General features: G+C 41.8%; 1 protein-coding gene and 1 long non-coding RNA gene across 5 annotated transcripts in view; one reads left to right on the top strand and one right to left on the bottom strand.

The window, feature by feature from the left end:
- The first annotated feature begins 323 nt into the window (after positions 1-323).
- RIPOR3 (RIPOR family member 3) overlaps positions 324-24385 on the top strand; it is a 55788-nt gene continuing 31726 nt past the window's right edge. The window contains exons 1-2 of one of the 4 annotated variants that reach the window (XM_068149908.1): positions 324-351; positions 23904-24020. In XM_068149908.1, the coding sequence (XP_068006009.1) occupies positions 23920-24020 (101 nt within the window). In that variant the 5' untranslated portion in view covers positions 324-351; positions 23904-23919. Of the gene's footprint in view, positions 352-707; positions 1092-22055; positions 22152-23903; positions 24021-24385 lie in introns of those variants that run through there. The other 3 variants (XM_068149907.1, XM_068149909.1, XM_068149904.1) reach the window with 3 other exon arrangements.
- On the bottom strand, positions 9617-11947 carry LOC137446882 (uncharacterized). The gene is made up of 2 exons (XR_010988747.1): positions 11486-11947; positions 9617-10060 (listed from the first exon to the last, which is right to left on the bottom strand). It is a non-coding gene; the product is annotated as an uncharacterized lncRNA (long non-coding RNA).

The following is a 24385-nucleotide window of genomic DNA, read 5'->3' as shown; positions in this document are numbered from 1 at the left end:
GCAGAAGGGAGCTTGTTCTCCAGGTACAATACCTGCCTGAAGAAGCAACAAGGAGGTCAGTAGTGTCTGCAGCAGAAAGGGCCTGGGGCAGTCTTGGGTTAACATAGGATCCAAGACAGCAAATTACACCTCTTCATTAATAGAGATCCTATGGGAGGGTAGGATGGGAGGAGGCAATAAGTGAAAGAAAGATGATGATGAGGGAAAGACTGAGAATTGTAAAAGGAGGAAGGTTTAAAAGGGATGGTAGAGAGCGAGGCGTAAGGAGAGAGGAGTGGTGAGCGCTGGATGGGGAAGATGGGAAGGGAGGGAGTCGGAGCACGGAAGAAAGTGCCTGAGAAGAAGTGAAGGGTAAGAGTTAGGGGGGCCGGAAAACAGAGGAATAAACGGGGGGCAAGGGCGGGTGTCCCCGTGTGTGTAGCCGGTTTGTCACTGCCCTGCGGCGCGGTGGGGCCCGGAGTAAACCGGCTGGAGTGAGCGAGGGGGCGCTTGGGATGCTCCGTGATGAATAGCAGAGGGTCCGGGCCGTGACCGCAGGCTCGGCATGTGCTGGAGCTGCGCTGCACTTTCCCAGCCCCCCTGCCAGGATGAGGGGGGTCGGAGGGAGGGAGGGAGGCAGCGAGCGGGACCGGGCGATCGGCATCCAGCAGCAAACAAGCGCTCTGGAGCTGCGGGTTCCTGGAAGCGGAGGCCAGCTGGGTGACAGGCAGCGGCGATAAGCGGTGGCTAATCGGGGCCCTCCCGGCGGCCCCGGCCGCTCCGAGCCGCCGACAGACGCCGCGGGAGCGGTGCGGAGCCGTACTGCACCTCCCGCCGCAGAGAGGGCAGGTAGGAAGAACCTGGCCGCGGACGACCGCGAAGCCGATCCCGCCGGGGACGCCCGGGGGCAGCCGGGGTGTTGGCCCCGGCTCCGGGACGGGAGAGGCGGCACAAGAGCGGCGCCGGCGGAGCGCGAGCCACGACCCCCGCCCTGCCCGGCGGCGGGAGCTACGGGACGGGGGCGCGTCCGTAACGCCGCATCGGGCACCTGGTTGAGAGACAGTGTCCGAGACGCGCTGGGCAGCGGGGAGGCACCGGCACCTCCTGTGGAGGTGAGAGCCGCGGGGCACTGGGAAAGGGGACAAGTCACCTATAGGGAGGGCATGCCACCTATGGGGGGATTTGTCACCTGTGGAGGGGAGCATGTCAGCTATAGACAGGGCAGATCACCTATAGAGGGGGACTTGTCATCTATGGACAGGCTGTTCACCAGTAGGGGGTAGGCTCCTTAGGAGTCTGCGGGCATCTGTAAGCAACAGGCTTGGGAGGATGCTGACGCAAAGAGGTGCGGTAGCTTTTTATCCAGGGGTAAACATGTCCACACCAGGAAACACCCAGGAATCCCCTGGGAGGTGAACGCCTGGCTGGAACAGGTGGCAAAATAAAAGGAGCAGGACAGGCTTTATGCCATCCTGTAGGGTTCGAGTTTTGGAGGTGTCATGGTATGGACTGGTTGTGTTTTAGTTAACTCTTTTTGTCTGTGGAGAGATTACATTTTATTTGCTCACAAATACGAATCGAGGTTTTGGTTCACAGCCCAGTTATGTTTTGCTTCAGACAGAGTTTAATTTCCCCTTTTAAAAAGTGTTTTAAATAAGTTGGACCATATGGAAATAGATTTGTTCATCAACTAAAGAAACTTGAAGGAATTTGAAAAATAAGGTTACATAGTTCTTGAGCCATTTATTGAGTATTGAACCAGAGTCAGAGTACAGCACCAGTACTCAAAACTCCTGATTCAGTCATTTCCTTTGTTGGGATCAAGATTTAATCCGTCTCTACCTGTGTTTTCACAGCTGTAAAATGGGGGCTACACCTATTAATGAGGGGCATTACATATTCTTTACAGAAAGGCCTTAATTAAAAAACACCACCACCAAAACCCCAAAAACCCCAAAACGAAGGAAAACACAAACCAAAACAACAGAGGAAGATAATTTGTAAGGTTGGTAAACACAGCAAAATGTATCTGAGAGAGCATTTCAGGTTGAATGGGGAGATACATCAGGTGTCTGAAGGAACATGCCTACTAGAAACTTCTCTGCTATATTAATTTCTTATGCAGTCGATCACTTTCGTGCTGCTGCTCTGAATTCTGCAGAGTGGATGACATAAGCACCACATGTAGTTGTTCAGGAAAAGCTGCAGAAAACCTGCCAAAATGGGATGGAGCCATTACTGAATGGCAGGCCAAGCCTAATTTATGCCCTAGGTCTAGAGAGAAATGTGTAAGACACAACACATATGATACAGTAGTGAACAAGTAGCCAGGTACAACCTTCTTCTGGTTAGAGTCTGGATACTGTTTAGAGGAGTTAAAGGGCTTCCCTGAAACAACTGGTCCTGTGTCCCTGTCTAGAGCTCAATTCCTGAGTCAGTCAGTAACTGCTGTGAAGCAGTGATGTTTTTGTTAACAGCATGGAGCCAGGGACAGGGAAATATAGGCCAAACAGTGAGTTATGTAATGGTATTCCTTAAGGGGTAGTATAAAGATGAGATGATTTCCTTCTGTCAAGACAAAGAGCAGCCGTGCAGTTCCTCTGCAATGTTCACTGTAGCCCTGGGTTCCTTAGGAGCAATCCAGTCAGGGAGTTGAAATCCTGTAATATCAGATCCACCAATATCACTTTATTCCCTTCTACAGCTACCTCCTTTACAAATATTCCTTTGCAATATCCTCGTAAAGAACCTGAGAAGTGGAATAGAGCCACTATGGCTGGAGAGGGAAAAGAAACTCAGTCTGTAGGGAGGGGAATGTTATGATTTGAATGTGTTTCTTTCTCAGAGGTTTGGGGAGTGATAATGTGGAGTTGCAGTGCACCAGGACTAAATGGAGGTTCTGTTTACAGAAAGTTATACAAGACAAAGCAAGGGAGTGAGAACTGTCTCAGAAGGTTTGTAATTTTGCCATTTGGATGAAATAAATAGAAAGGCTAGACTGGAAGTGAAGGAGATATTTTATGTAGAATGGTAGGTTTAATATTAGTAAAATATACACAATTGTAGCCAAAAGGCTGAGAGAAAGGGAACAGACAGAGCTGAGTTATCCAGGCTGCAACCGGCCAGAACTGGATTTTGGAAGGTGATTGGCTGGTGACAATCCAAAATTATACAGGCAGCAAGTCTTGCAAAGCACATCAGCTGGCCTTTAAAGTCTACAAGTACTCAGGGTCCTGGGTTTAATTCTGATCGTAAGCTTGTGCCTGCAGAAGTACAAATGGGACATACATATTTATGAAATACCAGGTTTGATTCACTTCTTTCGACTTTTCCATTTCTGTTGCCAGTTCATTCTCCCTGAGCACAGGTTGCTTTAAACCAGTCTGTCTCCAAAGACAAAATGCCTGAAGACCATAAATTTTATTCAGTTTTTAGGGGGGAAAAAAAGCCCCAACACCTTGGTTTTCATCCAACCAATGCATTCAATCATCTTTAATTTAGAGGGTCAGAAGACCAGGACTATCTTGTTTTCTTTGTCACTAATACAGAAAATACTGTTAAGAGTAGTTAGGAAACTGATTTATATGTAGCTGAGATAGATTTGAATTTAGCTGTTTCATATTAAATAATGAAATTTGTTTCATAGGCAACCTAAAATGCAATTATGATTGGAAAAGTTATTGTGTCACTGATACTTTGTAACTCTTCAGAAGTGTTCTTTCCGTTAATTCATCCCTGCTCTCCTTGATGGAATGGCAAACATCCATTTTCATTATTGTTTAAACTTTTGCTGCTCCAGGATGAGTTTAGTGAATGTAGTAGCCCTTGCAGCTTGCTCTGGCCCTTAGCTCAAGAGCTCAGGTCCACAGTAGAGTTTGTATCTTGAGGTGTCAGTCTCAGTTGTGCAGTAAAATGCCCATAATAGCTTTCATTGGAGTATAGTCATGCAGTGTGACATTAAGATTTCAGACTGACTTGTCAGGATTATTAGTGATCAAGAGAACTATTCACTTGTTGACTTAGCAGACTGAATTGAGGCTGTAAACTTTTATTCTTGTTTTTCTTTCCTTTCTCTCCAACTAAATTGCTCAGACCACAAATTCTGAGAATGCTGGGATGCCCAAGACTTATGTTAAGCATCAATAGATTTCTACAGTTTAGGTAAGGTCAGTAAAATCTATTGGTCATCAAGAGCTCAAAGAGGCATGGGCTGCAAGTTTCAGTGTGGCTAACTGATAACAAGGGCATCTGAATTTAGCAGACACTTCAGATATTTTGGCCTTATGCTCTTGACATATCTCTGGTGATAACACAGCAATGTTTGCATAGTACTGGGGAGATGATAGAAAGCAGTATCAATCTTTCTCCATTATGTAGGAAGAGTTATATTTATGACTTGGGAATGAAATATAGCATCAGCTGAATGCTTTCCTCACTCATTTCATACATCAGAAGCAGTGGTGCCAAAGCACTTCTCACATTGTTTAAAAAAAAGCTGGTTCATAGAATGTGTACTCACCACAAGAGTTTTCTCTAACCTATGTAGAAACACCCTTCAGTTTGTGCTGTTAAGCTGTGCCTAAACATCAGTAGCTAATATTCTGTGCAGCTATGAAGGTGAGAAGGGTTTTCTGGTTACATGTATGTGCAGATGTCTCTCTGCTTCACATTCTTGCAGACCAGAATAACAACATAACCTACTTCTTTTAGGGTAGTTAATGTTCTGGCCCAGAATTACAGCACCAGATGTGTTGCCACAGAAACAATTTAAAGGGAGAAGGAATTATGAGCAAATTGCCTTTCTAGTGGAAAATGTTTTAGAGCCTCTCATTGGCTTCTTTGTGTGTTATATGTGTACACAGCAGAGAATAGGGGAGAATTTTGCTTTTCTGTTTCATACATCTGTTAGTGTTTTAAAATTCTCTATACAAGGTTGAAAATTGAGAAATATTCTATTATGAGCAAGAGTTACGTACCTCAGAGACAGCTTTTATTAAATCCTGACTCATTTTTAGAAGCTTTTTCCTTGAAGTGAGTGCAGGATGCTAGCTGATTTCCTTAGCTCCACTTGCAACATGCTTTGGAAAAAAAAAACTTCCAGTAATAGTTGTTTCTGTGAAAGTAAGGAAACATTTGACTACACAAAATTATGCCAGATTTTGATGCTGAGAATTAGTAGCACATTCTTACTGACTAAAATGGACATGCTGATGAAAAGAGGGAATGTATATAGGAACTATTTTGATTTCATCTTGCCTAGGAAGCCCTAAAGCAGCCAAAGCCCTTGATTTTAGCTAGCATTTCTTTTTCTCAGAATAGTTGCCACAGGATACTCTATTCAACATATCCTTTCCTCGACTGTTATGAAAATATTTGTCTGAACAAAATGCAACGTGAATTACCTTAATATATCCTTTTAATTATTGACCAAGAAAAGCACCTTTATCCTAGAGTTTTGCATACTGTTTGGGGCAGACCAACAAGAAAAACATCCAGGCAGGCCACAGCTACAGCAGAACAGGTTGGCACATGTGATAATTTTTTCAGGAACTGTCAAAACGGGAATACACATAGTGTTCTCCCAGGCAACCAGCACCAGAACAAGAGGACACAGTCTCAAGCTGTGCCAGGGGAGTTTTAGACTGGATGTTAGGAAGAAATTCTTCATAGAGAGAGTGATTGCCCATTGGAATGGGCTGCCCGGGGAGGTAGTGGAGTCACCATCACTGGAGGTGTTTAGGAGGAGACTGGATGGGGTGCTTGGTGCCATGGTTTAGTTGATTAGATGTTGTTGAATGATAGGTTGGACTCAATGACCTCAAAGGTCTCTTCCAACCTGGTCTGGTCTGGTCTGTTCCTATTCCTATTCCTATTCCTATTCCTATTCCTATTCCTATTCCTATTCTATTCTATTCTATTCTATTCCATTCCATTCCATTCCATTCCATTCCATATTCTTCCATTCCATTCCATATTCTATTTGCAAAAAGAGATTTCCCTTCTACCATTCATGCTGATTTTTGATCAAATTAATTAAAACTAACAAAACCCACTGATGGAATTGTGTCTGCACTAGGATTTCAGTTTTATCATAGACATAAAATGCAGCACCTGCAACTAACATTGGTAAGCCTTCCTTGTTTAAGCTTGACTGAAAAAATTTGGGAACATTAAGGCCAAAATGCACACATCCACAAGAAAGATTTCTTTTCAACAGTTCTCTGCCATTCATGCATTTGGAAGGTCTGCAGATTTTGAAATAGTACTGCCTGGGAAGCTGAAGGAAGCATAACTTCATTTTATTTTGTCAAAAGCCAAGGTGAAGTTCATGTCCCTTTGGAGTGATGGAAAAATTTGACCACATGCATCAGTATCCATTATGGAACCCTGTGATTTTGGAGGATAGTGGACATAAATTCTTATGATGAGAGACCTTCTTTTATAATTTGTTTAGTATTTTCCCTCTGTGATTTTTTTTTCCCTATGCATCCATGCTTTTAAGTGCCTTCAGTTTGGAAACAGATCATTTATTCCCTTTGTTACTCATTTTTTATACAAATCTGAGATACTCACTTTTCCATTGATGAACATTGTTTGTCACAGAAGTATTGGGAGTTACCTAGGTATGGTAGTGTTAAGAGCAGTTACTTATGCTTGTGGAAATAGTTTTACCTTGGTTTAAGTGTTCTACAGGAGCAATTTGTGGAAATCACGGTATCACAGTATCACCAAGGGTGGAAGAGACCTCAAAGATCATCGAGTCCAACCTGTCACCACAGACCTCATGACTAGACCATGGCACCAAGTGCCACATCCAATCCCCTCTTGAACACCTTCAGGGATGGTGACTCCACCACCTCCCTGGGCAGCCCATTCCAATGACAAATTACTCTCTCCGTGAAGAACTTACTCCTCACCTCGAGCCTAAGCTTCCCCTGGCACAGCTTAAGACTGTGTCCCTTTGTTCTGGTGCTCGTTGCTAGAGAGAAGAGACCAACTCCTTCCTCAGGTTTGGAACTAGCCTGCATGCCATGTCACACATCTGAGTTTTGGCAGGTTCACAGGCATGTACATCCCCAAACAAGATCTGCCACAGAGATAAGAAATTAATTTCTCTCTTGCGTTCCTTATTCAGGCAGAACTCCAGTTCTGGGTGTGGAAGGAATGCAGAGCTGGGCCTAGAGCTCTCGTCTGCACAGGTTAGAAAGGAACTTCAGTGTAAAATTTGTATCTGAATCTGCATCCATATTTCACTTGAAAACCACAGATATTTGCATCCAGATTTCTGGTTTGGGTGCTCTTTGGGGTGGAATCAGCCCTTGTGTTGGCAAGCTGATCCAAGCATCCCCTTAATTAGCTCACATCCCTTTTGTCTGACCCCACAGGAGGATAGGTTGGTCTTTCTTTAGGCAGTAGAGCTTTCCCAGACAGACATTGCAAACTGGAAATACATAGGTGCTTATAATTTCTTTAAAATGTCCTTTGGGCCTGAAATTTCATGTGCTTGGTTTCAATCCAGTATTGAATAAGACTGGAAAGTCTGAATAATGTCAGTTCAGCTACATTTGAGTTTTTCAAGTGCATTTTAAAAATGTGTGCTTTCCACTTCCATTTTTTCCATAATTCTCTGCACTTACATAACCTCTGGTTTATGATTCAAATTGGCACAGGCTTGAAGAGGGAAAACTCATTCTCCAATACTGGGATTCAATAGATAAGCAGGGAGGCTGTTTAAAGACCTCAGTGTGCTTTAAAATCTTAATGTTTACTGCTTGAGTGTTAGCATAGGTTTACATTTCTACTAGTGCAGACCAAATGTAATCTGAGTAACCTTCAGCTTACCTCTGTGCTGAATTTCTGCCACTTTTATGTTATGCAATTGAAATCTTACCAAAAGGGTTTAGAAGTTTTCTCCATATTATAAGGAAAGATTTTGTTTGGTGAGATCAGTAAAGTTTAAATAGTAGGGCAGGGTTTTCAAAAAGCTCTGACACACAGAGATGCTCCAAATGCATGTGATGAGTTATTGTGCTGGAGTGTGGGTGCTGGATAACTATGTGTGAAAAATGTAGCTAATAGTTGATCTCTACAGAAAGTTGACAACTACTTTGTAGGAAGTTAATTACCTGGTTTTTACAGTGGAAGACAAAACAAAGCAGCAGTTAAAATGGATGGGTCCTGTCTAAATATGCATCAGTTTAATTCCATCAGCAGCATCACATCTTTAGTGTTATTGTTGTACAGATCTATCTACAACTGCACATCACTGTGTGCCTTTTTTCATGCTTTTAGCATGGTAGTAGATGCCCAGACTTTATGAAAATCTGTCACTGGGCTTTTGCTGTCTGTTGTCTGAAATGGAAGCCTATGCGGTGATCTTGAAGGTAATGTCATCTTTGAAGAGTCTTGCATGTAGAAAGCTGATAGGAAATACTACTTCAGTTAACCACAACTCCCACTGAAACAATAGAGATATCCTTTGTGTATCTCTACTGAAGTCATTTGGTCTTATTTCTAATTCCACTGAGGCTGAGTTGTGCCCCTCCCTTTTTCTGAAGTGTTCACATGCCAATGTCTTGTGCAACCAACATAATTTGTTAACAAATAACCTTAGAAAATCAGTGCAGGCATCCCAGCTGTCTGCAAACAAACAGCAGAAGTGCAAAACAAATAAGCAGTGGTGCAAAGTATCTCAAAATTGCTTGAGCTTGGGTTACTCAGGAACAAAAACACAAGCTTAAAGAGTACTCTACTCAGCTCTGGTGAGACCCCACCTGGAGTACTGTGTCCAGTTCTGGAGCCTCTATTACAAGAGGGATGTGGAGGTGCTGGAACGTGTCCAGAGAAGGGCCATGAGGATGATCAGAGGGCTGAAGCACCTCTCCTGTGAGGACAGACTGAAGGAGTTGGGGATGTTCAGTCTGGAGAAGAGAAGGCTCCGAGGAGACCTAATTGTGGCCTTCCAGTATCTGAAGGGGGCCTACAAGAAGGCTGGGGAAGGACTTCTCAGGATGTCAGGTAGTGATAGGACTAGGGGGAATGGAATGAAGCTGGAGGTGGGGAGATTCAGGCTGGATTTGAGGAGGAAGTTCTTCCCCATGAGAGTGGTGAAGCCCTGGAATGGGTTGTCCAGGGAGGTGGTCGAGGCCCTGTCCCTGGAGGTGTTTAAGAGCAGGCTGGCTGAGGCTCTGGCCAGCCTGATCTAGTGTGGGGTGTCCCTGCCCATGGCAGGGGGGTTGGAACTAAATGATCCTTGTGGTCCCTTCCAACCCTGAATGATACTATGATACTATGATAGTATGTGCTCTGCAGGAGAAGGCTTGGATGAGAATACATATTGCACCTCTGGTAAGATCTCCAGACAGAATTTCTGTGTCTGCCCAGCCTAGCATCTTTCCTCCAGAGCTGCAGTTAATACCTGATGAATCTGCCTCTTGCATGTGTATGAATTTAACTGCTTTTAGTTTAATTTAAAGCAATAAGCAAGTATACTTTGACCTGTAATTGTCAGATTATCTTTACAATATGGTAAAACTGTAGTTTATTGTAAAATATCTCTCCTGAGTAAGCCAAGTCACATGGAGCAAACCACCATTTTTCTGTTAGAACACTGAATGCACTGTCTGCCATTACTGTGTCAGGATCTGGATTTAATTCTGAATCTGAATTAGTATATTGTTGGAATCACTTGTCAGCATGTATATTTTGTATTTGAATGGCCATTTCTGAATTTTGAAGATCACCCAAGAGTGATTTTCTGCCAGCAAGGTCTCCAGGCTGTACATTCTCCATGTCTTCTCTGTAGAGGATCACAAATATGAGTTCATAAGATCAATGATCCATGCACTGATGGTTGGAGGGTCATATTGCAACTGTGGGAAAACTGCCAGGGGATACAGCACATCACAGGGACATACTGTTCTATCTTCTGCCTCTTCAGCCAGGCATGGTTCCTCCTTAATGGAAGGCGTTATCACTGTTGTGCTCACAGCACCTCTCAGCATTCTGGACACTGCTGCCATCATCTCAGGCTCATCTGGCAAGATGCACGATGACTGTGTCTTTCACAAATTGTGCCTGTCTGATGCCAAAAAAGCAGATCAGTACAGATATAGTGCCTTTGAAATCACCGGACTCATCACAGCACTCTGATATTTAACTCTTTTGCCTATGTCTTGTCCTGAAATTTAAAGGTCTTTCCTGGTGATCTCATCCATTACCAGGACTATTTAAATTATCAGTGAAGCAACAGTGATTTGAGTATGGACTCTGCATCTGGCCATCCAATTTTGTGTTAGACTCTGCTGAAGCTCTAATAACTAGATCTTGATGCAAATCTGTCATTTCTTTACATACCACATTCTGAAGATGGCTGTTTGTCCACATTCTATTCTCACAGTAGAAGCTGAGGAACTAAGGATCAGCATGTACAGTGAACTGATTAATACCTTGAGTCTTTTGCTCATGGGCCTTGGGTAAGAGCTCTTCACACTCTTGAGTCAGCATGCATGTTAGTGTTACAATTTGCTCCTTACATGCTGAAAGGGAGCTAAGAGAACTTCCTTACAGGGGACCCAGTTTTGTCAAGTGGCACAATCCTCTTCTGCAGGAGTGGTCTCAATTATAACTGGCTCATAGGTAAGTAATAGAGTCTGGGTAACACAGACTAAGTCAATTTACATCACAAAAATCTTGGTTTATGAGGCTTGAAGGACTTACCCACAGATTTTTTTATCAACTAAGAACTGGAATTGGTCTGTACTTGTGTACTGAGGGTTAGCTATACTAACCTTCATTCTGCACTTAAATGTATTGCTATAATAGTCATAGTTTGAGGGTCTTTTAATGATGTAGACATATGGCATTAAATGCTTCTGCAGCTGTATTGACATGGCAGTGTTGTCTGCTAATATAATTTATTCCTTTCCCTGATGCTTTATAGTAATACAGCTACACTGGCAAAGTCTTTGTATCTAAAAAGTAACAAGCTCCTGCTGCTGCTGTCCCTGTCTGTATTACAGATTCCTACCCTCAGTTCAATTGAGTAAGGACTGAAAAAATGGTTTCCTTCACCAGCATGGCTGAATTAGCAAAAGATGCAAGTATAGAAGCAGTTATAGCACACCATAAACTTGTGCATGTGTTAGTATTGGTTGGTTTAACTCTGAGGGATATTTTTAACTATGCTGATAGAAATCACAGGTTCACCAAGTTGCTCCATTCATTCTAGGAGACCTTTTGTAGTAACCAACACCAGTAATCTGATAGCAGTGAGGTGCTGGTAGTACAGACACACAGATGCTTTTCACATTGAATGATTTGTTTACGTTATCTACAGACTACTAATACCTTTCAAAGCTATAAGAGATGAATTAAACTAACAAAGCTCTCCAGTATAACTGGACAGATCTGTGTTAAAAAGCTTCTGGCACAGCTATGAGTGCTAAGAGGAATGTTAAAAAAAATGAAATCCATGAAGATTTAGCAGTGCTGGCAAAATACTCACATAAGAATATTCATTTTGCCAGGATTGCCTGTGTCTTCTGTAGAGAGAGGTGGAAACAAACTGGCAGAAGACCTCAGTTATCTCTCCTGTCGGAGTTTTGTTGTTGTACTTACACACAGCTGCTGAGTAAAGCAGTCTGAGTTCTAAGAAAAACTTCTTGTGATGATGAAAAATATGAAACACTAACCAGATGTGACTGCTAGCTGCAGTAAAAGCTTTGAGTCCTCAGGGAACAAACAACTGGGTTCATAGTCTCTGAGGAAGTTCGAGACAGAGAGCTGGTTGATTTTTTTTGTGTGCAAAACTGAAATGTATTTTCATGAGTGACTCTGACCGTGTTTGTTGATAACATTACAAGGGACCTTAACATTAAATTCACTCTTGGCCTAAATGTTGAAGTGGTTTGATCTCAACTGGTCCTACTGTGAGCGACTACTGCTTAGCACTTCCAGTTATGTCTGCCCTTTTTGCTCCAGTGAGTAGCTCTCTTGTGCTTGAGCTGGGTGATGCAGAAGAGCCTGATGTTTCCAGGAATTTGTTATCTCTGACAGAAGTCTTGTTAATGTCAGTTATTGATAAGTGGGGAAGTAAACATGTGGCTGATCAGGCAGAGTGCTTTCAGTGGCTTTCCACTAGTCTGATTTTATGTCACAGCACATAGTGTTCCTCCAAAGAAAAGGTTTTCTGCTACTAATACATTTTTAGTAGTATTTTTAATGTATGATTTTGGTTATAACTCATCTAATTCTTACTCCTTTTTAATGCAAAGAAGTATTTTTCTTGCTTACAAATTTCAGTCACATTAGAGAGATCATTTTCTTGTCTTGTGAGAATTACTTGTGATTTAAGTGTGCCAAGTGTATTAACTTTTAATGAATATGGAAAGGGAGTTTTCACACGTCCAACTGGATTCTTTCTATTTGCTGACTGTGAAATATTTGAATTAAACAGCAGTAACACAACCAGAAGGCTGAAGAAAGAAAGGTTATAAAGGCCAAGGCAAATCTGCCATCATTTGTTCTGATGGAAGGCATCTCCACTCTCTTCAGAGATGTGTTGTCAGAGCTGTTTATGTGACCTCTCCCTGCCCAGCATCCAGGAAAATAACTGCTTTAGAAAATGCACTTGAAACAGTAAGCTATCTTTTGTAGGCTGAAATAGTTTTAAGGGGCACTCCATGGTGTAGTGATCATTGTAGATTTTGTAGTCTTCCCTGGGCAAGCCATGTCCAGAAGTCAGTACAAAAGTTTGGCTCTTCTGATTCTTTATTTTCAGAAGAATTCAGCTGTAATTCTGTTTAGGCTTGAAGTAATGCCTTTTAGGCAGAACCAGACTGACAAAACTTGAATATCTGTCTTAAAAGCAAATGGAGTCCAGCTTAGACTGCATTTTGCTTAACTGCTCAATTCACCACGTGTATCCTAATATACACTGGTCTTTCAGCTGTTTCCAAAGCCATCTCCTTTTGAATGTTTAATATTTAGGAACCAATTAGTTCCATTTTGTTTTGTTTGGATAGTTTGCAATTAAACATTCTTTCAAGTAGGCTTTATTTAGCTAATTCTGTCACAAAAATAAGCTCTAAGGGAATGAAGAGAAGTTCAAGCTAGCCAATGTTTATTTTTATTATTAATAATTTATATTATGGTAGTCCCCAGGGGAACTAGGGCCCCACTAAACCCAGTTTCCTCTGCATGTAATGACTGTGTCTCCCAAAACCTTATACAGCAGAAGATTCTTTTTTGCTCCTGTGGCAGAGGACTCTCTCTGTACTGCAAGGGTGCAGACTGATTAAGATCATATAAAAAATGATTTTTTTTAAAGAAGCTTAAGCTAGAGAGAAAACCTGCTGCATCTTTCCTACAGAAAGCCATCACTAATGCATTTTTCCAGTGTGAGTGCCAAATCATGACTACAAGGGTCTTGTTCATCCTCTCTGAAATCATGGCAAAGCTCCCAGTGACTTTGATGAGAGCAAGATTAGGCAGAGAGGTGGTGGTCTGAAAAAACCTTATCTATCTTCAAACTAGCAGCAGAAGACACTTTATATTTGAAGAACACACTGATGGGCAAAGTTGGTTAAAAAAAGAGTAATCTATGTTTAGTCAGATTTCTGTCAGAAGTTAGGGTTTTCACAGCAGCTGATCTTAAATAATTGGTGTATCTTATGTCTTGAAAAAAGGGGATTTAGGGTCTTTTAACATCCGCTAAATGCAAAGGAGATACAGGGCCAAGTCCTGAACTTCTGTAAATAGATTGATTTGAATAGAGCTAGGGCAGCTCATACAGAGGATCTGGCCTGCTCTCTGTGGGATACTTGTGTGAGTTCAGGGAGTAGGACTGACACTGGCATGAGCAGGCCTGTGAAGCAGAAGTGCTTTGAAGCTAGTACAGCAGTGGAAATTTTCATCTTCGGGGAATTGCCATCCTTCTCCCCTCCCCTCATGTGGAAGCACCAGTCCTTTCTGCACTGCTTCCATAACTCCAAATTCAAAACCTAGACAGAAGTTTTCCTGACCTGTCTGTTCCATATTCCTGTCCGTTCCATATTCCTGTCCTCATTAGTTTAAAGGGGGTTAAACATCTGTTTCCAAGTACCACTGCATGGTTATTATGTAGGCCTCGGGTTTGTGTTGTGGGGTTTTTTTATTATTGTTGTTATTATTTTCTCCCCCCCCCTACAAAAATCACTAAATCAGGTCACTTAAGACACAGATTTTCTAGGAGCTAGAGTTGGGCTGTGCAAAGTTCACCTCATTAAAAACAAACCCAAGCCAAATAAAAGCGGGGAATAACAGCATGAAAAATGTGAGCCATGAATGTCAGAGCATGTGTGTTAGGAATTGGTAAGAAATGAAGGGGAAAGTACAAATATATTCACATATATTACAAGCTTCTTGTTTGTTTGTTTGTTTGTTTCCCTACAAGTAAAGTTTACATGCTTATGGAGTGTCTATAGAAAGGGAACATTATTACAGAACCAGTGTTAGGGTTGCTATGACAGCTCATTTGTTAGAAAATATGAGTTCAAGTCTGTGTTAGAAGGTACTGAGTAAATTCAGACTAGATAAAATGTTTAGACATAACAACTAATTTGCTGATGCTTCAACTGTTAGCTGACCAGTGAGATACATTCTGAATTGTTTTGATTTTGACATCTCTGAAAATTACTTCTGTTCTCATTATCCTAGGTACTGAGATTCATTAATCAGCCACAGAAATACTGACTTTGAAATAAAATAAGTCTGTGTCTACTCAGCAGTAAAGAAAATCCCCTGCTTTAAAACACAAACCTTCTCTCTCCTATTTCCCTCTTCTGTGACATTTTCTGCGTTTCCCAGTGTTTTTTGGGACACTGATCCTAACAGCAATTGCATTATTTCTGTGGCACAAAATTGTCTTGTCAACATGGGAATTAAACATGGTTGCAGTAGGAAGTTGACTTAATGGTTTAAATGTTAATAAAGTGAAGGATTTATTGATCAGACAACTACATGAGAGATAGCTTCTCCCAGTTCAGAGGCATGCCCCAGGACACATACCAGTGTATTGGGGTTCACAGACTTCAGTTTTTGAAGGTATCAAAATCATCCCACATACATCAGTTTTCATTGTTACTGGAAGTTTGTAATCTGTTGTGGTTAATAAATTCTTCTCAGTGTAATAACTAAAACATCTATCTATTCATCACGGTGGTTTCTGCTGAAGCTTTGACTTGGGACTTTCCACAACTCTAAGGCTGAGCTAAAGGGCTAATTTCATGATTGACCTGGAAATGGGCTTTTAGGAGGCTCCTGCCTCACCCTTTCTGATGGATCACACCTGATAAGTCTAGCTGTAACATATATTCAGAGACAGATTGGGGAAAACAGGGAGAATGGGACATGTATTACAGAAGAATGTTCTTAATTAAGGAGGAAACTCTCAAGGACAGAATTGGTAGGGTTCAGTGCCTTGCTGCCAGGCAAAGTGTTCTTTGTCAGAAATGGAAGAGCCTGTTCATCACTTGTAAATTGCTCTCCCTCAGCGCCATCTGCTTCTTCTCTTGTCAGGAATTTGTTTTTAAGTATTCATTATAATGTAGCTAACTGCAGACTCAAATTCTGCCAAAGCTGAGAAAGCTGCAAGTCAGGCTAGCGTGTGGAGCCTGCCACATTCCTGAACCTCTGATTCAGGCTTGCAAGTTTGTCATCAAGTTTGAAATTGAAACCAGAGGAGCTAGCAGCAAGCCCGGTGCTCATAAATCAGCTGATAATGGGCGAATTGTTCTGTGCCTTCCCCTGAGGAGGAAAGAAAACTCAATGCAAAAGTACTTACAGCAACTAGAAGAGCTATGGTGTAGGCAAATGTGGAGGAGCTCCATGTGGCCATATGAACATGCCACATACAGGCAAAGGAAGTAAAGGAGGATTTGGGTTCTATGCAGTCCCTGACTCATTTCTTATTACAACGTTACCCCCGACCCCCTTCTCCCCACCCCCACCCCCAAAAAAAAATAGAGTGAGATTTACAGCCAACCTTGATCATGAGTAACATATTTCCATGAAAGAAAGAGGCACAATACATCAGTGTGTGATCCGTGACAAGGTCTCCTTTGTGCTTCATTTGTTTGATATCTGCTGCCACTAGAGGGAGGTACAAAATTGACCACAAAATTATGTCTTGAAAAATAGTTTCCAGGTCATTAAGTGAGTGCAGGCCAACATTTGCTGCCGGGATTCTACTGGAAAACTGGAATAAATGACTGATTAATTTCCTCTGGATGTGCACCAATGGCACTGAGAATAGAACTTGGATCTGTGTGCTTAGATGAAAACTAATTAGAAATACAGTAACATTTTGAATTGCAGGCATGAAAACCAGGTCATCTTGGATTTGAAATGTGAGTCCTGTGTTCAAAGAACTACACTAGAAATGGTTACATCAGAGACAGCACCTCCAGCACAGGAGAAGCTATCTGAGGGGATGACTTATGATATTTAAATTTATTGCTCCATAGGAGACCTGAACTCCAGAACTTCATTTCCAGAAGCTGGCATAAAGCTGTAGAAGGGCCTAATGACTAAAGCAATAACTTGGATCAAAGCCATTTATCTGATTTCCTTTTTATGACTTTGAATATGGCTAGGAGGAAAGTATGTCAGCTATGCAGTATTTAAATATATGTGTATTTGAATCTGCCTGGATAAAATTTGCAAAAGTATCAAAATGAGTTGGACACTCAGGCCCCATCTTTCTAAATACTGTAAGCTGTGGATGTGGTTGTTACTAAAAATCAACCCAACTAGCTCCTCAGAGCCTAACTTACCTTTGAGAATGGGGTTATACTCCTGATTCACTTGAGCAAATTCAAGCACCCAAAATCTTAAGTTAAATAATGTAATAATAACCTGAGTTAATCAGGTTTAGGTCAAGAAGTGCAGTGGAACACGTGTGCAGCTATGCAGAGCATAGCAAAATCTTCCACTTGCAGCAAAATTGCTATGCAATTGCCCACATTACTCAGTCTTAAACCAGAAGAAATGTCTGGTGAATGTTCTTGGAACAGGAATTGTTCATGGCTTTGTACAGCTCTATCCAGTAGACTTTACAGCACTCTAGCCAAGCATACTTCTTTGGTAGATGGTTCCTTTCATAGTATCATAGTATCATTCAGGGTTGGAAGGGACCACAAGGATCATCTAGTTCCAACCCCCCTGCCATGGGCAGGGACACCCCACACTAGATCAGGCTGGCCAGAGCCTCAGCCAGCCTGGTCTTAAACATCCCCAGGGACGGGGCCTCAACCACCTCCCTGGACAACCCATTCCAGGGTTTCACCACTCTCATGGAGAAGAACTTCCTCCTCACATCTAGCTTGAATCTCCCCACCTCCAGCTTCATTCCATTCCCCCTAGTCCTATCACTACCTGAGATCCTTGCATGGCTTGCATCTTTCTGTAAAGAAAGGTGGACAAGATCAGCTGTTGATTTATTCCCATTATATGAACCAGAGGATAGAAAGAGATGAGAAGGAATGAGATGGGAGAGCAGGAAAAGTGCAAGAGAGAAGCAATATTTACCTCTTGGTCCTTCAGAGACAAATGATAAAAGAACCAAGAGGAAAATTTTCCAAAGCTTGTCCCAGGCAGCTCTATGTCTCCAGTAGCTCATTTTTTTTTGCAAACTTGTTTTGTGATATAAACCCAAAATATCAAACATTTTTGATACCTGTCACTGCAGTGACTCTTCCCCGACTGTGTGGGGGACTAGTTACAAGTTAAATGTGTTGGTGTGAGATACCAGTTCTAGATAATAGATAAGTGAATTACATCTAACCTCAGATTCTGCTGTCAGTCCTTGTGCTGGGAGTCCTTTCCACAGAAAGGATTTGGCTGAAGAAAGGATCCCTGTTCGAGTGTCACACTGTGTTAAAATAGCCATGTTGAGAGGTGACATCAGGGGCACTTTGTATTTTCCTAATTCAAATGACTTTTCATCTCTAGACAAACAGTCAGAGCTTTTTCTTAGTTCTGCCAATAACTGTGTGCATAAATAGAATGTTTGTCTACTGAACAAAAATGCTTAAAATGTAAAGAGTTTTAGTCATAAATTTGGAATGTTTATCTAGCAAATTAGACATTGCTACCGAGGTCAATGGTTTGCTAAAGAATGCTGAAGAGCAAAGATTAAATACAGTGTGCATTTTCCCAGTGGCTTCAACACTGTGCTGCGCACAAGATTGCCACTTGATTCTTCAGTCAGCCTTCATTACATCTACCTTTAGAGTAATTAAGGCTGAGACATGATGTTATCACTTCTTGGGAACTTCATTAAATTTAATGGTCTGGATTCTTTAGATGTCCAATGCTGCAAAGTAAATGCTAAGGTCTAGAAATCTCCAGCCTGTTCCGTGGTACACCGAAATCACAAAGAGCTTCAGTGGTTCAGGCCCAGCCGAGTACTAAGACTTTGTTCTAAGTGTTTAACAGTATTATAATCACAGTAGTATCACAGTATAACTAAGGTTGGAGGAGACCTCGAGGATCATCAAGTCCAACCTGTCACCACAGACCTCATGACTAGACCATGGCACCAAGTGCCACATCCAATCTCCTCTTGAACACCTCCAGGGATGGTGACTCCACCACCTCCCTGGGCAGCACATTCCAATGACGAACGACTCACTCGGTGAAGAACTTTCTCCTGACCTCGAGTCTAAACCTCCCCTGGCGCAGCTTGAGACTGTGTCCCCTTGTTCTGGTGCTGGTTGCCTGGGAGAAGAGACCAACTCCTTCCTGGCTACAACCACCTTTCAGGTAGTTGTAGAGGGCAATGAGGTCACCCCTGAGCCTCCTCTTCTCCAGGCTAAACAATCCCAGCTCCCTCAGCCTCTCCTCATAGGGCTTGTGCTCAAGGCCTCTCACCAGCTGTGAGATTGCTGTGGCAATCTGATTTATGGTTTTTTCTTTATCAGTGTAATGAAAAACTTAAATGGCATTGTTTGCTGTTGGGTTTTGAAATGGATACCACCCACCATAAGGATTCAGCAGTGTTAGTTAATGCCATTGTTCCTCAGTTTTGAAATAAATGAGAGGAAGAAAAATAATTGTGGTTACTTCAATGTGATGGCAGACAAATGTAGCCCAGTTTGCAAAAGCAGCCTTAAATTTGACATATGTTAGAAAATGTCTGGTGTAAATATATTAGAGTTGTCTTTTCACCTATTAGGTGTTTGCAATATATATTTCTATCAGGTAAAACACTAATACAGATGCAATTGTAGCCACAAAGCAGGTTATTGTGGTGGAGCTTAAGACAAATTCAGGGAAGTGGAATGAGTAACTTAATGCCTTTGACTTAAGGGTTTGTTTGAAACAGCAGATGATCAGTTGGAATCACAGATCATTTCTGTAGTAGGTCCAGAGAACATCTCTAAATCCCTAAATGTTCATCTGCTTAAATCACTACTGACTTTGATTACCGACAGTGAAAGCTGAGTTCCAGTAGAAATGGTATAGAACCAATACCCACTAATGGCAAATTTGTTTGGCTCTCATGGAGCTGAAGTGAATTTTATACAACTGTGCTCTAAAAAGACATAGATTCTAGGTGGTAACCCTACAATAACATCTAGTTGCTATGATATGCAGAAATGTACTTACTAAGAGGATTCTTCATATAGCCACAATAATAAGCCACCTCTTTTTGGGTTAAGACTGTAGTCCCAACAATAAAATGTTGAGCACATCTGATACTGAGGCAAGGATTCTGTTATGATAATACAAAATGAAATCAACTCAGTTCCATTTTCACAACCAGAAGACAGACTGGCTTTATTGTGCTTTGCAAGTAAAGCTAATGCAATATTTACAAATAAAATTATATAGAAATATAATAGTCTAAAAATGTAAGGAAAAGGTTAGCAGCAGGTGGTGTAAGACAAATGGTGGTGCTCACAAAACATATCCACAATCACCAACGTGATCCTAAGGCACTGAAGTGATTGACATTTGACAGGTTGTGGTCAGTCATTTTGCTTATTTTCTTTAGGGCCTAATAATTTACTGGATTTCAAACTGGTTTAATTTTATTAGACAGCTGCTGCTTGCTGAAGCCAGTCAACAGTGGGTGCTGCCACACTGGTGAGATCTCTAGCCACCCATTGCCAAGGCTATCAACTCAATGTGTGCTGAAGGAAGCAGAAGTCTGGGACAGTCTTTGCAGGCACACAACTGGGAGCAAGAGTGTGTCTCTTAACCAACTAGTCATTTGCAACTAAAGCATTAACATGAATACCGTACTCTGGCCTCAGCTCACCGAGTTCAAGTGAACCTCTTGGAGATACTAAAAGAAAGACATGGCTACTAATTTAAAGCACAAAACATGAGCAGAAGTATTTTGCAAGAAGGCTGTGAGTCATATTTTCCTCATAAAATTGTTGAAACCATTGTGCCCAGAAACAATTAAATATGTGACTAGGGCTGGAAAAGTTTAGCCATAAACACAAACAGACATCAGCTTTTTGTTTGTAGAGGATGAAGGTCACTTGGCTTTGAGGAGCAGCCTAATACTGACAGGGACAAAGCAGAACGTGCTGTTTGTACTCACTCCTGCATAGAAGCTCCGATGCTTGGCGTCTCTACGTGTCCAGGTGACACTGGAGGTTGAGTGACAATAGCTTCTTAGGGCAAATCATTGAAATAGGGACAAATATACTCCTTTAATTTGAAAAAACAACAACACATCTACTCTCTTGGTTTATACCAAAAGTACATTTCTGAGACTTACAAAACTGCAGGTATTAAAATGTCTGAGTCTGTTAGTACCTGGCAGTTTGGAGATCTGTTTCAGAGCCACAAGCTTTAGCAGGCCTTTTGAAGATTCCTTGTATTTTCCAGTCGTTCAGTGTTTCTGCTGTCCCTGGCGATAGGCTCCTTCAGACTGATCTGATATTCTTGTGCCCTTAGCTAGCTACTGTATTCACATTCTGTGCTTCGAGGAAGGTTAAAGGAGAGGAAGTTCCTCTGCTCCCCAGAGTATAATCTCTGAATTTATGAGATTTAGAGACACTGGCCTCCACAGCAGAGGTTACAAGTTGGAAGACAGAGTTGAACTCAGCTTTGTCGGGGGTCCTTACCTGATTTATTTCTAGCCTAAAGGGAGAGCTGAGTTTGAGATACATCCAGATGCTTTTTCTCAGGGGCAGTTGTAACACAGCTCAGCACTTTCATACAGACACTCTGGCTAGCAAAAGGCTCTGTTTAAACAACTGCATTTATAAATCTTTCTTAGAAATATAATGTTGTCTTGACATCCTACTTATGGTCTTCTACTCAAAAGTGTGAAACGAGCTGCAAGATTTCTTCCTTGCTGCAAATATATGTATATATATATGCAGGTGTGTACCAAGTGGTGTATGACTTTGTCAACCTCATTTCAAAGTGAGAAAGATAACCCCTTTAATGGTGTTTTCCTAGCATTATTTAAATTCCTCTCGTTCTTGTAAGAGGAACTGAAAATGTGTTTGTGAGTTGCTTTTGAATGTAGCTAGGCGCTAGAGCAGAACATGACACGGTCAGTGGCCGTGAGGACTGAGCTCTCTGCAGTTAGGAAAAACAAACGACCCATGAGAGTTTTTGATGCTTATGGCTGTGTTGCAAGTGAGGTCCAATTCATCTCTCATTTCTCTTAATTTGCAGCAGTGCATCTTCTCAAGTCTAGCATTTTATTTGATTTCTAGAAGCACATGTGGCTGCAGAATCACGTCTAGGCAATCTAAGCAATTCTTTTCTTTCACCAACAAAGTTTCGGGGAGGTCTGTTAATTTCCAACTTCATTCTTCACAGTTCAGTATCACAGATCTTTACTTTGGGAGTCTTCTCATAATTTTCCAGTTTCTGTTGGCTGTCAAAGGTCTACCTGTTTTTGTTTGGTTCTTATCTACATGCTTCAGAGGCTTTCAGTCCCATTCTATGCAGGCTTTAGGAGTCCTATGAAATTCATCAAAGCTTTTTCTGCACTTCTTTTCCTCATTTTTGTTCAGGAACTAACTTTCCCAAGTTGAAGAGCTGAGGAATAGACCCTGGGAATCTGGCCTTGCCTTGATGAGGGATGTGGTCAATAACCACGAGGCTATTCCTTTAATTTCTTCCTTGAGCAGCTTGTTACGCAATTGCATTTTTCAGTAAGTTGCATGGTTTTCAGTCTAATGATCCTTTTGATGGGGTGGCTCTTCACAGACTTCTGCATCTGAAAACTAGAGGAAGGAATGGAAAATATTTTGAAAATTCAACTTGCAAGTACATTCTCTGATTAAGGGTGTAAAGGAGGCATCCTTCTAAAGCAAGAGAATGTGAGAGCTATACAGTTTGATTAGAAGGTGATTAAGATGCACCTAATTTTTTCCATGTAGTAGTTGGTTACTGAAGCTATGGAGTCATATGGGCTTCAATGCACTGAAGACAAAACACCTAGCCATGCCCAACACCTCCTTGCCAAACTAGTTAGCTTGCAAAGCAGGTAGCTGTTTGGCTCAAATGTACAGTTTTCACATCTCATCTAAAATCTTTTGCTTGTTTTTCACAATGTATTCATGAGCTTGGCACAGCACAGAGAGTAGGCAAAGAAATGGAAGTCTTAGACCTCAGCTCAGGGAACTGACTGAGTGGCTTCTAATCAAAGAAGTCTCACTGTAGTATCTCTCCTTGTGAAAATCCATGCCAACATTTGTTGCTTTTTTTGGTAGATAATGGTACCTAAAGCAAAGTTGCTTCCAGCAATTCCCTGTACTTGTAGACTAGACCAGAGGTAGCAAAATGCTCTCAAATCTCACTCCACTCAGGGAGTGTATTTAATCATTCAGTTCTTTATAAGCAGTCTGGGGGAGCATTGAGCACTGAGCATTGCTCTCCAAGTTAGTGGCAGAGCCACATTAAGAGTTTTCACATTTCTGGGCTTCGAGTCTGATTAATGGTAGCCATGCTGGGGGAATATTGTCAGGCATAAGGGTTGAGTGTGGGTGCTTCTTTCCAGTATCTACCCTGGTTAAGAGCTCACTGCTTCTCAGAGCACATTGTGTAATGTGGGACAAATTTTTGCATGGAACATGCAGGGCTTTTTATTGGAGATTGTACAGCTCTACAAATAGATACACCAGCTTTTCATTTTACTCAGTTTTACTCAGTTGTGGTGTTTACTTTACACCAGCTTGAGGGGGAAAGGAAGGGAATTTTTCTGTATATTAACTGTCTGGGTGATTTTCTACAGCTGTTTTGAAGGATATGTCTGTTACTTATACTGTAACTTGGATCCTATACACATATGGCAGAGAACACAATTCTCCAGAAAGCAAAAGGGTTTGAGTGATGGAAAACAGAAGAGAGCAATCCAAGAGAAATCCTGCCAGAGGAGGAGCATGAACCTGAAATTTACTGTTTAAACCAGACTTCTGCTGTGGGCTTAAGTACCACACTCAGCCAGTTCTACCATTGATTTCAAGTGTGGCTCTGCAGAGATGCAAGGAACTGCTTTTTGACTAAGTCTGGAGCTTAAGTATTGTTCTGGCATCCAAATTGATTTGGAAATATATTGTTTGGCCTGAACTCCTTAAGCAGTGGGACAATTACAGGGGTTTTAAAAATCAGCAATGTAGAGAGCTTGTGAATTGAGGCTCTTCTGGCTTTTACACAGTAAGTTTGTAAAACCAATCAGAAATTGAAGAGGGCATGAGAGATTTCATTTTAGACTATTCAGTCCTTTATTAATTGTGTTGTGGATGACAACAGAGGAAACAGGTATAGCAGACAAGTGGGAGGTTTTATTTAATCTACTGTCTGTCGTTCTGACTTTCCACTTCTGTGCATCTCAGCACTTGCAGCAGCACAAACCTGAATTGCCAAGGAGGTTTTGACTCATCTGTTTTATCTGTTTATTTCAGAATCCAAGAGACAGCCATGTCGGTCAAACTCACATTTGTGTCTCCTGCTGATGGGGGTGGTATCAGCAGGAGTTGTTCCTTCACTGGATTCAGCACCGTGCAAAGCAGGAAATTGGCGTAAGTAGCACAAAAAGAAAAGCATCTGATTGACTGAGCAACAGACCTTAGGTACTGTCAGTGTGGTTTTTAACCTAAGGGATCTATGTGCCCAAGTTGTTTCTTAACATTGTCTTAAAACTATTGAATGTTGTCATGTTTCACTGAGAAAGAGACGTACTTCACCCCGCACTGTGGCCCTGCTGTACAGACTGTACTCCAGGGATGGCTGGGTTTCAGAGGTTATGTATCAGGCTGTTAATAGGAACAGGAAGAGCCACAACCCTTCTTGTTAGCAGCCCAGTACTATCTAATGTTTTCTGACTGAAATCTGAATAGTTATGGTAATGAAAAGTCTCATGAACCTTTAAAAACTCAGAGCTCTT

The sequence above is a fragment of the Melanerpes formicivorus genome, unplaced genomic scaffold (assembly GCF_026170545.1).
Source record: "Melanerpes formicivorus ecotype bairdi unplaced genomic scaffold, bMelFor1.0.p_v2 SCAF_19, whole genome shotgun sequence".
Classification (NCBI taxonomy): Eukaryota; Metazoa; Chordata; class Aves; order Piciformes; family Picidae; genus Melanerpes; species Melanerpes formicivorus.
The sequence above is the reverse complement of the archived record's forward strand: the minus strand, read 5'-3'. Positions and strand labels throughout refer to the sequence as shown.